General features: G+C 36.8%; 1 protein-coding gene across 2 annotated transcripts; it reads right to left on the bottom strand.

Annotated features, from left to right (window-relative positions):
- Positions 1–1,226: 1,226 nt before the first annotated feature.
- On the bottom strand, positions 1,227–16,190 carry plp2b (proteolipid protein 2b). Of its 2 annotated transcripts, none has more exons than XM_079638121.1 (5): positions 15,638–16,190; positions 5,347–5,502; positions 5,140–5,238; positions 4,918–5,014; positions 1,227–3,002 (listed from the first exon to the last, which is right to left on the bottom strand). In XM_079638121.1, the coding sequence occupies exons 1-5, from the start codon at positions 15,731–15,733 to the stop codon at positions 2,995–2,997; spliced, it is 456 nt and encodes a 151-aa protein (XP_079494247.1). In that variant the 5' UTR covers positions 15,734–16,190; the 3' UTR covers positions 1,227–2,994. The 2 variants fall into 2 exon arrangements, with proteins under 2 accessions (XP_079494247.1, XP_079494246.1); XM_079638120.1 differs by having other exon boundaries at positions 1,227–2,774.
- Between the last annotated feature and the right edge of the window lie 1,728 nt (positions 16,191–17,918).

Genomic DNA, 17,918 nt, shown 5'->3' with positions numbered 1-17,918 from the left:
TACCCCCCCCCCCCCCCCCCATACATACATACACACACACACACACACACACACACACACACACACACAAACACACAAACACAAAATACATGAATAGCATTTTCACACCCTTGCAGAAAAGCCTACAGTAAACTCCTCAGTATCTCGAAGAATGTAAATGCTGCCATCTAGTGACAAATATTTGCCACATTTTCTCCAATAGCTGTCTATCATTGAATATGGTGAATTCTTCTTTTCCTTTAAATCATTCTTTCTCATTTTTATATATAAAGTAAATTAGTGTTTTATATATAAAGTAATTAAGTGTAGTTTGTAAAACGTCATATTATTGTCAGTCGAAATGATTCGTAACACTCCAGCAGGGGGCGCTGCGCACACAGTATTCACTCACTTCACTCCTCTTCATACAGTTGAAAGGTTCCACACCTATTTTTTTACAGTCTATGGTCCACACACACACACACACACTTTTTTGTGATTTTTTGAACAATTTTTAAAAGTTGAATACGTTATAATAACAATATTTTTTATTGAATGTTATCGAAAGAACTCCAAAAATACCAGCAACACAAATTTAGACAGAGACTTGAATCCTGCATAATTATTTCCACACGCTGTACTACCGGGAGAACAAAACAAAAAACGTCAGTTTTAAAAGAGCAGAACATCCTGAGTTAATCATTTATTACAGAACTGATGGCATTTCTGACCATCTCACAAAGAAATGCTGTCAGGTAGTCAGAGCTGAGGCTGCAAAAACAAATAGACACGAGAGGAAACAGGCAAACAGTCTTCACAAATTCAAATGTATAATTCACTTAGAAATTGTTACAACAATTGATGCATGCTATAAATGGTAAAGAGAAAACACTTGTTAACTCCAGATCATGGTTTTACAAAAATGGAAGATTGATGAATCTCTGACTTAGACAAGCTCCCAGTGTTTTACAGTAAAATGACAACTGTTGTGCATATGGCATTACAATAATCAGGTGTTAGGTGAGAATGATAGTTTCCTGTTCCAGAAGCTGCTGAGGTGTGAAGACGACCAACTGCAGATTAGAATAACTGGAGTAGATGGCGGTCCAAATACGCCTCAATGATCTCTTTCAAGGCACGTCAAAACAATAATTTCTTATTACACAGTTGAGAAAAGTGATATTAGTCATGATATTTCCTGAAAATGATGACAAACTGTGAGAGCTGTTTTAGTATTTCTTACTCTACATTGCTCAATAGGGTTGAATGGAATAGAGGCTGCAAATGAAGGCATGTCTAATATATGAATCGGTTTATTATTAGAATAAAAAAAGAGCACACTTATGGCATTAAGATAGCGAGCAACCTTTGAGGCAACCAGTTAAATGGCAAAATGTAAGAAAGATGAATAAAAATGAACATATTGTACCACCTAGGGGTGTAACGATACCCTCATGTCACGATCCGATACATATCACGATGCTGAACTCACGATATGATATTATTGTGATACTGACATGTGGTAACTATTGATTAAAATGCTAAATTTGATATTACATTGTGAGTGTAAATGAATAAGCTTGGACTTGGTGCTGATAACCTCAATGCACAGGACAATAGAGACACCAGAATTCAAATATTCATGATTCAGAAGCTGAAAATACAGAATTATTTTAGACGAATATGCTTGCACTCTTTCATTGACTAGATATATTTAAAATAATGTGTAGGCCACTTTTTACTGGCAACATAAGACATTTGGCATTATCAGGACCCACAAATATTCCCCCATTGCATTATTATACATTATATTCAACATTATATATAGTAGTTTAATATAGTACTTACACTAAAACTCACTAATTTTTATTTTGGGTGCACTATCCACGATACGTATTGTTGCATTTCTGTATTGTGATATATTGTGACACGATATATTGTTACACCCCTAAACCAACACAATGACATCTCCACTTGTTAAAGTACAAACGTGTACCACCTTATATTAGGGCTGAGATTCCTTCCTTTTCAATGAGAAAATCCCTTTAATGGACTGAAAACTGACTCTTTTTTCTTGCCTGCATGCACCTGAGTTGAACATTATTAGACTGACACAAATTCTGCTTGAAACCACTAAAAACGTATACAATTAACTTATTTTAGACACAAGAACAATCAATAGTAATTAGAATTTAGTTACAGTTACAAGATATGGTGAATATAAAAACCATAAAAAGCTTTTTTTTTTTTTTTTCAGAAAAACAAAAACAAAACAGCACCAGACTGAATTAGACCCAGTTTTCCAACACAACGTAATAATAATAAAATGACTTAATTTAACATCACTGGGTCTTTTTCTAGTAAAGAATGGGAAGACAACTCTTTTGATAATGGTTTTGCAGCTGTCAGTTTTATCTGACATGTTTATTAGCCCTATCTCCTACTAAATGTTGTGATAGCGCTTCTTTAATAGTTACCAACCAATCTGACAAAACATTAGTGGTAACAAAAGCCACCAAACCAAACCGACGGGAATGAATCTTTGGATGCCAACAGCTTTCTGTTATATTGTGGCTTCATCAATCTTACAGTTCACTTTTCAATCCCTTTTGTGCTTACACTTCTTTCCTGTGGAATGGTTTCAACCCTTTTGCATTCCTCTGGTCTTCATCTGTCATGGTAACTTTGCGATAACTCTCAGGAATTCCCTTCTTTTGCCATTTTTAGAATCGTTCTCCATGTTTTGGTTTGCTGTTAATGTTGTAGTGAGGAAAGTAGCTTTCAAACTTTTTCATCTGTTAAGAAAACAAAGAGAGAAAACAAAAAGGGAGACGCAAAATAAATAACTGGGGAATAGTTAGTCAGGTTAAGTTGTTATAGTTACACGAAACGAAGAGCGGACATGTAAAACGGCATAGCTTTCGGTTAGAAACCAGTGTTGCCACTGGCGTCTCTACCAGAATAACTGTTCGGCTCAAATGCCAAATGTCAGTTGTAAACATCCCACAGAAGCCTTCAGCGACCTGTTCAAAGAGAGTTACAACATGTGTCAGCTTCAGTTCAAATCTAGGGAGAGGCTTAAACCTCGGCCTTCATCGTCCAACAACTGGAATAAATGCTGCGGGGTGAACAGATTTAAAGGGACAGTTCGAACAAAAAGGAATTCCAAACCCTTAAAACTTTTGCTCTTCTTCGAAACACAGATCATGATATATTTAATGAGATTTCTGTCCCTCCACTGAAACTTTGATGTTTCAAAAAGTTCATAAAGACACTGTAAAAGTATGAATATGAATCGGGCAGTTTAATCCAATTAAGTCCAATCAGGTCAACGTGTGATCGTCAACGAGTGTATCTCTGAGCTGGTGTGAGTGAGTGAGTGAGTGGAGGCGGGGCTCATTTGCACACTAATAGAACCGCGTGTTCTAAATGAGGCAAGGGTGGAGTTACAGTCAAGCTATTTTAAGGCTTTAAGAAATGTTTTTTTTAAGGATAAAACGATTAAATATGTCATTTTGGTCCTCAAAGATGAGTTTTAAGGGATACAATGATTGACTACAGGGGGACTTTAAATTTATTACAATAGAAAACAATTATTTTACATTGTAATAACATTTCACAATATTACCGTTTTTACTGTATTTTTTTATTAAATAAATCCAGCCTTAGTGAGCATAAGAGACTTCTTTTAAAAATATAAAAATAATTATGTTTCCAAACTTTTGCCAGGTACTGTATAACTGTATAAATACTGCACTGTCAGTAATATTGTGCAGCCTTAACCTGACATAGAACATCCACTGAAGTCACTGAGCAACTACTGCAACGTTTGGTGACACTTAGTTTGATATTGTGTCTAATGCAATGACTTTTAAAGGGGTCATGACATGAGAAATCAAATAGGCCTTGATCTTTCGACATATAATTTACCATTAAAACATCCAGCAAGTTTTATAGCTTAAAACGTCCTACTCATTATAATTAAACAAAGCATTATTAATCAAGCGTCAAAAACAGCTCGTTTTGATATTGCGGGATCTGTAATGTCTCACGGGAAAATACATTTGCATACGACTGCCTCCAGAGCGAGACATCGACGAATAGTTACACATCATCGCATCATAGGCCCCGCCCACTGGATGTGAGCGTCGCATCAAAAGCAAAAGAACCCATTATAATCACTGACGCTGTCTACACTGCATACAGTATACAGATGCGTGTTCAGTTCTGACATGCTCAACGCACTAGAGTCTGTAGACAACAGGACAAATGCAAGAGTGAAAGAACGTTCGCTTTGACACGTCCAGTTTCAACAGCTGGTTTGTGTCTCTGTACAGACTTCAGAAGGATCCCAGCGAAAGGTAATAAGTGAGTGGTATATTTGAATGGCGTCCCAGATCGCGTCGGAGGACTGTATGTTTGTTTGCAGCATTTTGTTTTGTAAACGAGGAACAGTGCAATGGAGTCGCAAAGAAACTTTTGTTGACAGATCACGAGAGTGATTCATCCGTAAATTATTAATGCTTTGTCTGCAAATGAAGGTATTAAGTGGTTGTTTTCAAAGCACTTACATGCATCAGCGAGTGGGTGTTGATGCAATTACGTTAGCCAATCATAACAGTGGCCATTTACTGACAAGCCTTAAAGGAGCCACGCCTTAAAAACGGATCATTTCAGACAGAGGCTCAGAATGATGGCTGAAAATAATCTATTTTTTTTTGCATATATATATATATACTGTATATATATATATAATTGTTTTTTTTTGTGTTTTTTTTTTGATGTGTGCAAAAGTATAAGTGAACCTCAAGGGACATATTAAAATAATTTATAAATCCATGCCATGACCCCTTTAAATGTGGTTTAAGTGTCTAAATACCTTTTGAGGCCAGTGTACTTTCTAACATGTTAAATAAGTGGATGAGTGTGTTCATGCACCTGTGGGAGCAGCTGTATGCTGTCTGCTGCTCTTGATTTCCAAGAAGATTGTGTAGGAATCATAAGCAAACAAGATCCCAGCCAGCAGACCGAACACCTATGAGAGAGAAGGTGAGCTTGGTTATAAACAGCAGAGTGATGGATATATAGCCCTAATAAATCAGATTTGTTCAGAAAGATGAAAGAATGGTATGTTTTGATGCGGAGCGTTGGATGTCTCACCCCACCAGCGATGCGAGCCCCATCCCCAGCTCCACCGATCACACAGATGAGAGACGTGATGAGATAAAGCGCTGCACCGACTGCAGCGCGGAACAGATCCTGACGGGGCAAACGGAGAAAATATGAGTGGCGCTTGATCGTGAAACACTCGCCACCACACCGCTATAGGGTGGACCGTGATGCAAGTGTGTGTGAATTCATACTTACGCTCCAGAGCCAGTTCACCACCAGGAACTGTTTGTCCAGCTCCATCGTGAAGATAATGAAGAAGATGATGGCAAAGACCATCTCGCAGATGGCGACAGCTGAATACCCTCCGTACATTGATGCGGCGTAACAGATAAGGATGATGAAACTGATGAGCTACAAGAAAACAGACAGACAGAAAGTTTTAAAAACTCGATCACATCAGTGTAGAATGTGTAGTGTCAGGACGTGAACATGGTTTTGAGCAGGAAGTCAAGAGTTAGCTGGTTAGCATTAGCAGTTAGGCCCTTACACCCTTCTGCAGACAAAACAACTGTTTTTCTATTGCAGTGTTGCTATTGTTAAAGTCGCGATTAAGCTGAACTAGTGGCCAATCTATTCTCCATATTGTGAAATGCATGCGAGTGAATCAGATTATCGAAAATAACGTTTTTTAGGGCAAGACTTGGGTCTATCCATCGGTTATTGATTGAATTTTGGGAGTTTTGCAGTCAGTTGTGAATTAAGGGTTTAAGCTGATTGATTGGAGAAGTTCAGCATTCACCAGAGAGAAGTCTGACATTTTCACCGGAAGATCAGTTAAACATTATGGTGTAAAATAAAATAAAATAACTTTTACAAGCATGAAAAACATACATGGTTGAATTGTTCACAATAAGATTCATAACATGTATATACAAAACAGAAACAAAAATAGATGATGAATTTAAATCTTCTAAATGTATTTTAAACTGAAACTAATAATTAACTAATTAAAAATGGCCACAAATTTCATAAACTTTTGATACATGGTAATTTGATACATTATAAAACTCGAAAACATTACAAATGGCCTACATTAAACATGAAAATACCACTAGACAGAATAACACTAAACTGTGCTAATAAATTTAAATTTAACTTTGGTAGCCCTAAAATTCTAAAACTACAATAAAAACTTTATAAAGTGAGACTATGAAAAAACAAAAACCACACTAAAACTAACAATGATAGACTGAAAAGAAAACTATCCACAACTTAAAGCTTCTTAAAGAGTCAGTGTGCATGGTTGTTTTCTTTACTATTTTCCCAAATGTCTTGGCTTTTTAGTGTGGAAATTTCCCCTCTCAAGTACGTCACCCATGTTTCCTGCCAAATCACCAAAGCTTTCTACTACTGTTCACTACCCACAATTCATCTGAACGTGCCATCTGCTCTAGGTGTCAGTTAACAGTGGAGCTCTACATTTCTCACGTCCCTCTAGAGTTTGAAGCTTTTTGAGCGTTGATTACTAAAACATGTGGTGAGGACTAAAAGAGAAGAATACGGCATGGGTGTAAAACAGCACAATCCATGCAGAGCGCAGTAGACGAGGTCCTTATATGGTTATAAACAGAACTATTATAAGAATACCTTTGGGAGTACAGAAATATTATGAATGTGTAATCAAATCTGCCCTTGAAGTCAAACACTTGATACGTGCAGTTGCTGATCCTGCTACCTGCCATGAAACAAAAATATCTAATATATCTATAATATATATATATAATATATCACTGCCGGCAACTACTACTAGGAAAGGTTTGTTCCTGCTGTGGACACAACAAGTCAGACCTCAAGAACTCAGACTGTAGCATATAATCTATGACTATGGTTTGTTTTTAAAGAACGATAAAAGAAAAGCAAGTATATGCAGTTTGACAAAAAAATTACTGACCTTAAGATTTCAACATGCTCAAAATGTAAAATCTAATTAAAAGAATTTAAAAAGAAAGAAAAGAAAAAGTAACCAGACTTCATTTTGGTGTCTAGAAATTTAGAAAATGTGAGTGGTGCAATACTCACTGACACATGTTAGGAATTTCTGCCATTTCTATGCAGTTGCTAAGGTGTTCTGAGTGGTTGCTAGGTGGTTACTTGCTGTCAAATTAGTACATTACATAGAGCAATGAAGGGATGACATATAAGTGAGAAGATAGTCTTCACACTTGCGTGTGTTTGAGCCGTCGTTACTGTGTGGAAGCAGTAGCACATTGCAAACACAAGACACAGGTGTTTCACCGTGGCATGTGTACAAATCATTAGTACCACAACAAACCATGGCAACATAAATAACACCTGTACTCTCCTTGAAGTATTATGGAAATGAGTTGTGTTTGATAAGGCATGCGTTTTTAGGCAATCAGACATTTAAATAAAAAATAGAAACATCTATTTAGAAGAAATGACCAGAGTCATATCAAGTGACCAGAAGTGCTGCAGTGAGTTTGGATGCAGTTTTGGATTATTGTAAACAAAGACAAGTAACCTGGAAATGAGTTAGCATTTTAGCACTTCCGAACTGGAAGTGCTAAAATGCTAACTCATTTCCAGGTAAAGATCTACAAAACATCGTCCTTAAGTCAATGGGTCTTTTTGAATGGGTTTTAAATGTCTGAAATAATGTCTGTGGTTAACACAAACTCAATATATTTTAACATTTTATTTTAATGACATGAAATACATCAGTAATACCCCCTTGTGTTTAAAAAAAAAAGCTTTTACTTGTCTTTGTTTACAATAATCCAAAACTGCATCCAAACTCACTGCAGCACTTCTGGTCGCTTGATATGACTCTGGTCATTTCTTCTAAATAGATGTTTCTATTTTTTATTTAAATGTCTGATTGCCTAAAAACGCATGCCTTATCAAACACAACTCATTTCCATAATACTTCAAGGAGAGTACAGGTGTTATTTATGTTGCCATGGTTTGTTGTGGTACTAATGATTTGTACACATGCCACGGTGAAACACCTGCGTCTTGTGTTTGCAATGTGCTGCTGCTTCCACAGTAACGACGGCTCAAACACACGCAAGTGTGAAGATTATCTTCTCGAACAGGAAGATTCTCAATGTGTTAGGAGGCAAGTTTCCTGTTTATCATCACTTGCCCAAACAAAGTTATGCTACCATGGCAATATCTTAAAAATTCATCCTATTTAATTACTCATAACTCATCATCCGGTGAAACGACAGACTTCTATCTAGTGGCTTCTCCAACCCTGCTTAAGCCCCGCCCCTTGCAAACCTGTATTCAGCTGATTTGCATCCATCCAATCACCAGCCGATGCATGCATCTAAGTCCCTGTCCTACATTTGATTTATTTTAGGATAATTTGTTTCACTCAGGTACGTAACAATATAGAAGAAAAGGTCTGTCACTACTTGCGTCTCAGTGTGATTTTAAAGTCAAGGCAAAATCATCATTAACATTTTAGCACTTCCAGTTCCATCGTCCTGAAGTCAATGGGCTTTTGAATGGGTTTCTGGTACATGACTTTTTATAAATTGACACTTTTTTGATACTCTTTCTGGTTATCAAAGAATCCTGAAAAAGATGAGGTTTCTACAGCACAATCTAAAGCAATGGCTGTGGAAAATGAATTTGCATTATCAGCACTCAGCAAACCTCAGAACATGTTCTTCTGAAATGAGGAAACACTGAGAGGAATCCTCACTGTCTTTATGTAAATTCATGTTCCAGTTACACTTAACATTGTTCAGGTTAAATAAACATTAACAAAACAATCCAAACCAAACCAAAATCAAGAATATGTGATTTGTTATTTTTTTTCAGCTTTATTTAAGTACAAAGAAAAGATTTCTAATGTTTTCTCTTAACAACTCCCAAAAAGTTGTGACAGAGGCCTTTTACCATCTACCATGTGATTGTTTTTATATTTTGTATTTTTTGCATTATAATTATTGTTCTGATTAAGATGAACTATTTTTCTCAGGAAGTTTTCTCACCATTTTTACATTAATTCCACAATAATAACTACGAGGGTGCAGTAACACAATTTATTTCTTGTAGGCTATATTTTATTTGTTCATTTCTTCAGCTGTTTTTCTAATAGTTATTTTGGAATAATCAGTCATGAAAGCTCAGTAAACACTGCAGGTGTCATGATGGTCACAGATCTTCAATATCAACTGATCGCTCACTAAAAAACCCTCACAGATCACGTTTTCAAGACATTTCAAGTTTGAATGTGACGTGACAAAGCGGTGATATCAACTGGAGATGGAGGAACGGCCCCGTTTTCTCATCCAGCACGGCCTCCTCAGAGGAAACACATGATGATGGTTACTTGGGCTCTTATCTGTAATACATCTTATATTTGACACTATAGTGCTTTAAATTCGCCATGAAATCACAATTGACAATTCTTATTTATTTTTTTACAGAATTTTGCAGTGCTTATTATAAATAATTTACCCATGCACTTCATTGTGTTTTTTTCAAAATTCACCCTCGTAATCTTTTATAAAAACAAAACAAAAAACGCTAACCTCCTCTTCCCCTTGAAACTGTGAAATGAAGCCTGAGGTGATGTTGCTGAGGTGACCCTTACTGGCCTTATTTTATATACAAAAGAGAAAACAACCACTAGTGCGTTTACATATTGCATATCAGATCCAGTCAAAAGTGCAAAAGGTTAATTCTGGCCTAATACTACCCACAGAACATCTTACATTTAAAGCATTTTTAACACACTTTTCATTTTTCAGCTAAGCTCAAAATACCAGAGAAAGAGCCGGGAAAGGCATTTTTCCATTAGGGAAGCCAGTTGAAAACATGCATCTTATCTCTCCATGCCTTTGAAAAGAAGCCAGCATGGGGCACTTATATTACTGCCAGACTGCTGTTTGGCTTCAGTTTGACAAGCGTGTAACACTACATCCACAGTTCTTCACACAGATGTGCCCATACATGACTACAACCTGCTCTGCAATATCCGTCCCAAATTTATGTACATTCATGTTATTTTTTACATGTTCGGGTTTCCTCAGAATATCAGCAAATTTGCATGGTGACCTTAAAACATTTTGAATGTAACAGGGTTGAAGAGGTATGGCACACAATAGGTTTTGAAACATAGGATATTTATTATTTATATTATAGAAATTGACTAGTTGCGACTGTTCCCCAAAACCATATAACATGGCGAACCTCCATTTGAACCACATTGGTTCGACAATATATTGTTAATAACATCACATGCAGGTGGTGGAGTAATAACTTCTGCTAATTAATTGATCCAAGATTGCAATTTATATCAGATTATTATAGCTCATTATATATATTTTTTTCATAAGTCTTATGGCGCTTTTCCACTGCATGGTACGGTACGGTTCGGTACGGCACAGCACGCTTTGGTGCTTTTCCACTGCATGGTACGGTACGGCTCGCTTCGGCTCGCTTTAAATGGTACCGCCTCTGTTGAGGTTCCAAGCGTACCGTACAGATACTATAATGTGACGTGAAAACACTGCAGATCACTGATTGGTCAGACAGAATCGTCACTTCAGCGTCATTGTATTTGCGACACAGCCAACGCGGTAGCACCTGTTTTTAGAGTATTTACTTGACAAAAAAAGTAAAAAAAAAAAAAAACACGAAATGGCTGAATCGTGGTCAGTGGACGAGGTGCAGACGTTCGGTTGGTTGCCAAGGAGCGGAAGTAGCACAGCTCTTAGCCGCACACGGCTACCACCGGACCTACAACTATTAACGATTAGTCCTACCCACTTTGAAGCGGTACTAACTGCAGTGGAAAAGCAACCGAGCTAAAGCGAACCGAACCGTGCCGTACCGAGTCGCAGTACCATGCAGTGGAAAAGCGCCATTAGGTGTCCCCAGAATGTGTCTGTGAAATATCAGCTCAAAATACCCCACAGATCATTTATTATATATGCCCAAAATGCCCCTTTTTGCGTAAAAGCAAATACACGTTGTTTTAGTGTGTAGGCCTATATCTTTAAATGCAAATAAGTTGCGGTTCCCCGCCCCTCTTTCCAGAAGAAGGCGGAGCTTTTACAGCTCGTTCCTCAGATACTCCAGCAATAACAAAACAGGAGAAACCGTATGGGGCCGTTTCAACAGAACGTGTTCTTGCATTCAACGGCACTGATTTTCCATTATTAATGTAAACTCGCGAGACGGACCCAGTATTTATACGGTTAAAATATGTCTGTGTTTCATGTGACTTTGTTTTTTGCACACTCTGTGACTATATAAATCACAACATGTAAATAGGAAAATGTTTGCGTTATTTTGTCACTTATTTGGATTAGTATGCTAGCTGCAACCATTCACATCCAGTCTTTGTGCTAAGCTAGGCTAGCGGTGGGTGCGTCAAACAGACTTATAGCACGCACGGAGATGAAAAAGGTCTGTATGGACTTATCTAACTCTGGGGGATAAGTTGAATAGGCTAAAGTCCCAAAAAGTCGGAGTGTTCCTTTAAATCTACTGGACTGAATCAGAGGCGAGCCGTTGCGCCGGGCGCATGCCTGTGGGCGGGCAGCATGGTGTCATCAGGCACTCCTCCTTCATGCACATATGTATCAGAGCTTTATGAGTTGTGGGGACTGGCACAAACTGCCTCTATGAGCCTCACACAAGCAGACTGAACTCCAGCCGGCGCACAATGAGGCTCTATTCAAGGATGCAGCGCTGCTCCTTTAAGAACACCCACTACTGAGGGCTCGGGCTGACAGGGTCACGAGGGGGAACAGATAAATGAGGAAACACCAGAAATACAAAATACCAAAAAGCACTTACACACGAAAAAAACATCAACTAACACTTTAACAATACAGCGTACATAAAACACAAGTGAAATTTACAAACCACTTTCCAATGAGGAATATTCAACACCCAAACGCTGATCATCTAAGGCGCATAAAGACACACTTAGTGATGGCAAGGCGCCCACAGTTGTTCAGCTCAGAGCAAGCATTCTTGCATGTGTTTGTTTCAGTCCAAAACAGCAAAATATAATAGAGCTATACAGTACAGTACATATATCACGTCTCAGTAAAAGTCCCAGCATGCATGGTTTCTTACTGTAGGATTGCCATTGCACTTGGCCGTGACTCTACACGTTTAGGGTGTGTCTGCATGACAAAACTGAACTCCTGAAAATGAGTGTATCATGAGTGTCCAACGTCCATGAGCTTACCCAGCAATCAGTTATATATTATATAGCATGCTATTATTGCTCCTGGAACCGCAGTATTGTGTGTTAGTTAATAGTCAATGGCTTCTCACGGAAGGCCGTCATTCCATCGTCTGATCGGGAGATATAGCCAAGCAACAAATTCAGATTGCTTTGATAAGGACTCAGTGTGCGGATGTCATATTTAAGCAGGAGACAGGAAGTTGGGCATATGTGGTGAACTAAAGATTCATAATGTATAAATGATAGAGGCGTGCTGGTTTATCATTCAGGCCTTTATTTTCTCTAATAGTTTATGTATTGTATGTAAAGACATGGTGAGTTTGTGTCTCTGTCAGCTCCTGTTTGAATCATTCACCCAGAACAAATTTGCTAATAAGCACTTTTTATAGCCATGTTATTAATTTGCTGTAATATGGGTTTTTACAATACTGAGACCTATTTCAGAAATGCATGTTTTAGTTTAACTGTTAACTGTCACCCCTATTTGAGCAGATCTGAACTTCAGCGGTTGTAATTCGGGAATGCTTTGAAATACAGACGTAAGGTTGGTCTGGCTTTTTAAAGAAGTGAAAGCACTTCAAAAATGTGAAAGCATATAGAAGTTTAAATGTACTGTTAAGCAATTTATATTTCATACAAAATATATATTTTACAAAATCATCTGGACTGTAAAATGGCTAGAAAATCAAAGCCATATGTCTAACCAAGTTGATGTAAAAAAAAAAATATAATAATTGAGCCAGCTAAAATAATTGAAAGTAAACTGTTCACATGCATGGCAACTTATTGTCCAATTTTGGATTAAAAAAATTGTTTTCACAGAATTCATTTTTGAGTGTTTAAGCTTTCGAATGATACCTAATTTATGATTATTACTAAAATATGTGATGTGTGAGGGCAATAAGGCAATAAAAAAGCACATCAAGTGTTCCGCTACCAGCTATAGGTTTAATTCACACCAAAATTTTAATTGTGTCAACATTTATTAATCTTTATGTCGTTCCAAACCTGTTTGATTTGCGTTCTTTCATTCATAATTCTACATAAATTTTGCAGATTACAGTGGAAGCAAATAGTGACCAGGTTCTGTCAAAATCCAAAAAGGACAACAACAAAAAAGCGTTGTCAACTTGACACAATAATTAATGTTATTTGATGTCTTGACCGACAAGTATTACTGTAATATGCACTAGTGCGAATGAGATTTGAGAATTTCAGAGAATAATCGTTTAAAGGGTAACTCTCGCCAAAATTGATAAAGTGAGTTGTACAAAACTTTACAAATCTTTTTTTAGTAAACTCTGTGTACACAAACAATGTAGTCAATGCTGGAGTTCATGTGTAGTACTAGAGCCCCTGGTGATACTTCAAGCACAGTTTCATGTTGTGTCGAGCATTCTGTGTTTTAAAAACAGAAATTTTGATGCTATCATAGAAGTGCCCCTAGCACTCCCATTCAAAAGGCATTTTTACATAAAACGAAAATACGGTCAATCTTAAAAGTGGCGTTTCCATTCTAATTATTATTTTACACATAAGTTTAACTCGGGTAGATAAACAAAAAAAAAAGACAGTTACCCTATAAATTTCAATCTGTTCCAAGACTTGAAAAGTACAGTTTGTAAAAGACATATTTAGATAGATAGATATTTAGATAGATAGATAGATAGATAGATAGATAGATAGATAGATAGATAGATAGATAGATAGATAGATAGATAGATAGATAGATAGATAGACCTTGTTATTTGTACACGCTGTGACTACAAATCACAACATGTAGGCTACTGTAAATAGGGACACTTATTGGGAGCAGTATGCTAGCTGGAGCCGTTTACCTCCAGTCTTTGTGCTAAGCTAGGCTAGCGGGCACCGTCAGACAGAGTTACGGCACGCACGGAGATGAAAAGGGTATGGACTTATCGAACTCTGGGGGATACGGTGAATAAGCTAAAGTCCCAAAAAGTCGGCGTGTTCCTTTAAGAATTTTGTCAGCCAAGTTTCAAAATCTTTGTATCTTCAGCCATATCATCCGCAACTTCTCCTTTCTGCGGATTGACACAAGATAACTGACACCCCAGCCTGTCCTCTATCTTTCCAGCAGATGGGTGAAACCTCATGCCCTCTGACCTCACACCGTCAAGCACATGGTCTGCATTCCATGCCACCTCCTCCCAAAAGCACACACTTGTGTGTCAGTGTGAAGTTTCAAATGGCTCCGTGGTGGGAGGTATTTCATTCAACAGCACTATTAATACTCTTTTCACCCACTTCTGTTACTTGTAGCAATATATTCTCACAATAAGAAATGCTTGAATATGTTTTGAGGTCGATGTACTGAATTGCTTCAGTTGTATAATTGTATTTACAACCATACTTTATCAGTCACTTTCTGTTATACTGGACACAGCTGCTTGAGTGTTTGGGTGACAAATATGACACTTTCTTCACATATATATATTTTTTTTTTAGCTTTCAAAGCAAAAAAGTATGTGGTTTGTGGCCAAATGTTAAGAGTTAAAGAGATAGTTCACTTAAAAGTGAAAATTGTTGTATTTTTTTGTATTGTAAAGAATATATTTTAAAGAATTTTGGTGACTAAACAACAGACAGCACCAATTGACTTCCATAGTAGGAAACAAATACTATGAAAGTCAATGCGTGCCATCAGCTGTCTGATTAGAAACATTCTTTAAATTATCTTATTTTGTGTTACTCAAACTCATACAGGTTTGGAACAACATGAGGGTGAGTAAATTATGACACAATTTTAATTTTTAAGTGAACATTTAGATATTTTTAAACAATATTAAACCATGTTTACCCCATAGCCTATGTTCTGTTTGGGGTCTCATTTTAAAAGCTCAAAACATACTTAACGTTATGACTAACGGGTTGGTAACTAATGACTTAATGAGAACTGATTATAATGAGTTTATTTCTATAGCATGGTTTAAAAGTGCTCCGTAACAATTCTACTCCTGTTTGGGGGTCTCAGACTCAGAGACTAGAGGTATGAAATAAAAACAAATGCAGTAAATCTTGTCTATCCCCCAAAAAATCTCTTACTTTCTCTGACTCAAGTGTGTGAATCAACAGGTGGATTATTTTTATTTAACGAGTGGGAGCGCGTCTCCATGGCAATAGCTACAGTAACGTTACATTTATTTCATACCCAGCATTTTGCGTAACACATTTGATGAAGCAAATGAATAACAGACGTTATTTCTCTCAATGTTATGCTAGCGTCTTACAAAATGAAATTGTAGAACAATTAAAGCCACAGCCATGTTAATAACTTACTATTTCAGCAGCCAGTATCGTTCCTTTCCGAGTTCGCACATAATTCTTCAGTTTCTCCAAACAGCCTCCGAACGGACTCCCCTCAGTGTCTGCCATTCTGCAGATGTATTCCTATGAAATAACGCCTTCTTAGGAAGGAAGCCTAGTGTCCGTATCAGCAAACGTTCACAAATAATATTCTGTGAACGTTAAAACGTTGAAAGCGTAAGGTTAGTTATTGATTCAATCCGTCAATTCTGACGCAGGCAGCTTTCAGCTTCTTCATGAACTTCCTGCGAGCGCGAGTGGGTGTCTCGGTCACTGCGAAAGGAAAGAGTGAGTATGCGGGGCGTTGGCTAAGTATACTAGTACTTTCTTGAGGGTAAATCACGGAGAAGGAAAGTAAAACCACTAGAGGGACGGTTTTTACAACCTAGTTTTAAAACCTAGTGAGCTTCTATCTAAACAGCAGTTTGACCGTATTTCGGCTTAGAACTGCCTACAAATGCTGTCCAAGTAGAAAGCGCGCTAGGTGTTGACACACAGCTGGACAATTCAGCGGTCTGTGAGCTGTGGACATTTCATTCAGCAGCTATGACTGCTGAGCTTTCTTTGAAAGACAGTTTTACATTCATAACTAATACGTTTTCGTTTTTTTACATTTACATTTTTTTTAGGTTTACATTTGCCCCTTTGTAAATATATTATATTATATTATATTATATACTAACTATGTTAAGTTTGGTTTATGTTTTCCTTTATGGTTTTATTACCATGGCTATTTGGATATGGCACTATGGTAATACTGTGGTTATTTCTTCATTGTATGTTAATAACATATCTATAATCTAATATAATATAACATAATATAACATAATATATGTAACATGATATATATATATATATATATATATATATATATATATATATATATATATATATATATATATATATATATATATATTTGATTTATTTCCAGGGCACATAAATAAATAAATAAATAAATAGGTGGCACTTTTTCCTCCCCTTCATTTCTTGCTCATTTTTTTACAGTGCAAGAGCAGAAGGGGGAGCAATGAAGAGTTGTGACAAATGGCTTTGAGAGAGAGAGAGAGAGAGAGAGAGAGAGAGAGAGAGAGAGAGAGAGAGAGAGAGAGAGAGAGAGAGAGAGAGAGAGAGAGAGAGAGAGAGAGGTAGCAATTTTATTTTAAGTGACACTGTGGAAATATGGTCACTTGGTCACAGGTCCCTTTTGACCGTTCTCCCTCACCATGTGGGCACACCACTGATCTATATAATGACATTCATGTCATGTTTATATATATCAGTGGGGCACACACACACACACGCACACACACACGCATACACAGAGGGACTTGTTTTGGCAACACAAGTGAGTGATCATAACAAGTGTGTTGCCGTAGGCAGGGAGGGAGTGTAGGGGAGGGGAGGGAGGGAGGGTATGGGATGGGGGGAGGGGGGGGGGGGGGCAGGAAACCACACTTTTCTGGTTTTAGGTCTATTTCGGAAATTATAAAATAAAACACACCTGCATTGAAAATAAGACACATTGCAGTGTTCCCTCACTGAATGGATAAGAAATTCTACTGTAGCAATTGTTACACATTCATGCAAGCTATTTTTAGATAAACTTTTCCTTAAAGACGCTAATTAAATACACACACAAAAAAACACTAACTCAGGTTTAGAGTGAATATAAACAGTCAAATAATAGTAAAACTGATGGTACACACACTACCGCATTTATTTGCTGTACAGTAAAAATACTAATACAAAAACTGTAAAAAAAAATACAGTAAAACAGTAATATTGCGAAACATCATTACAATTTAACAGAAATGTTTTCTATTTGAATATATTTAAAATATAATTTATTCCTGTGATCAAAGCTGAATTTTCAGCATCATTACTCCAGTTTGGAGTGTCACATGATCCTTCAGAAATCATTCTAATATGATGATCTGCTGCTCAAGAAACATTTCTTATTATCAATGTGGAAAATAGTTTTGCCATAATACACTTTCTTTGATGAATAGAAAGTTCAAAAGAACAGCTTTTATTTGAAAACAAAATCTTTTGTAACATTATAAATGTCTTTACTGCAATTTTTGGCTAATTTAATTTGTTGAAGCTGAATAAAAAAATCTTATTAAAAAATCTTAAAAAATGAAGAAAAAAATATATAAATAAATTAAAAATAAAAACATGACAATGTACTTTATAAAAAAAGCACAATAACTGCATTGATAAAGTAGGCTTATTTACTAACTTTCTGTATTTG

The sequence above is a fragment of the Phoxinus phoxinus genome, assembly GCF_949152265.1.
Source record: "Phoxinus phoxinus genome assembly, chromosome: 15".
NCBI lineage: Eukaryota > Metazoa > Chordata > Actinopteri > Cypriniformes > Leuciscidae > Phoxinus > Phoxinus phoxinus.
Note: the sequence above shows the minus strand (reverse complement) of the source record. Positions and strands in the feature narration are given on the sequence as shown.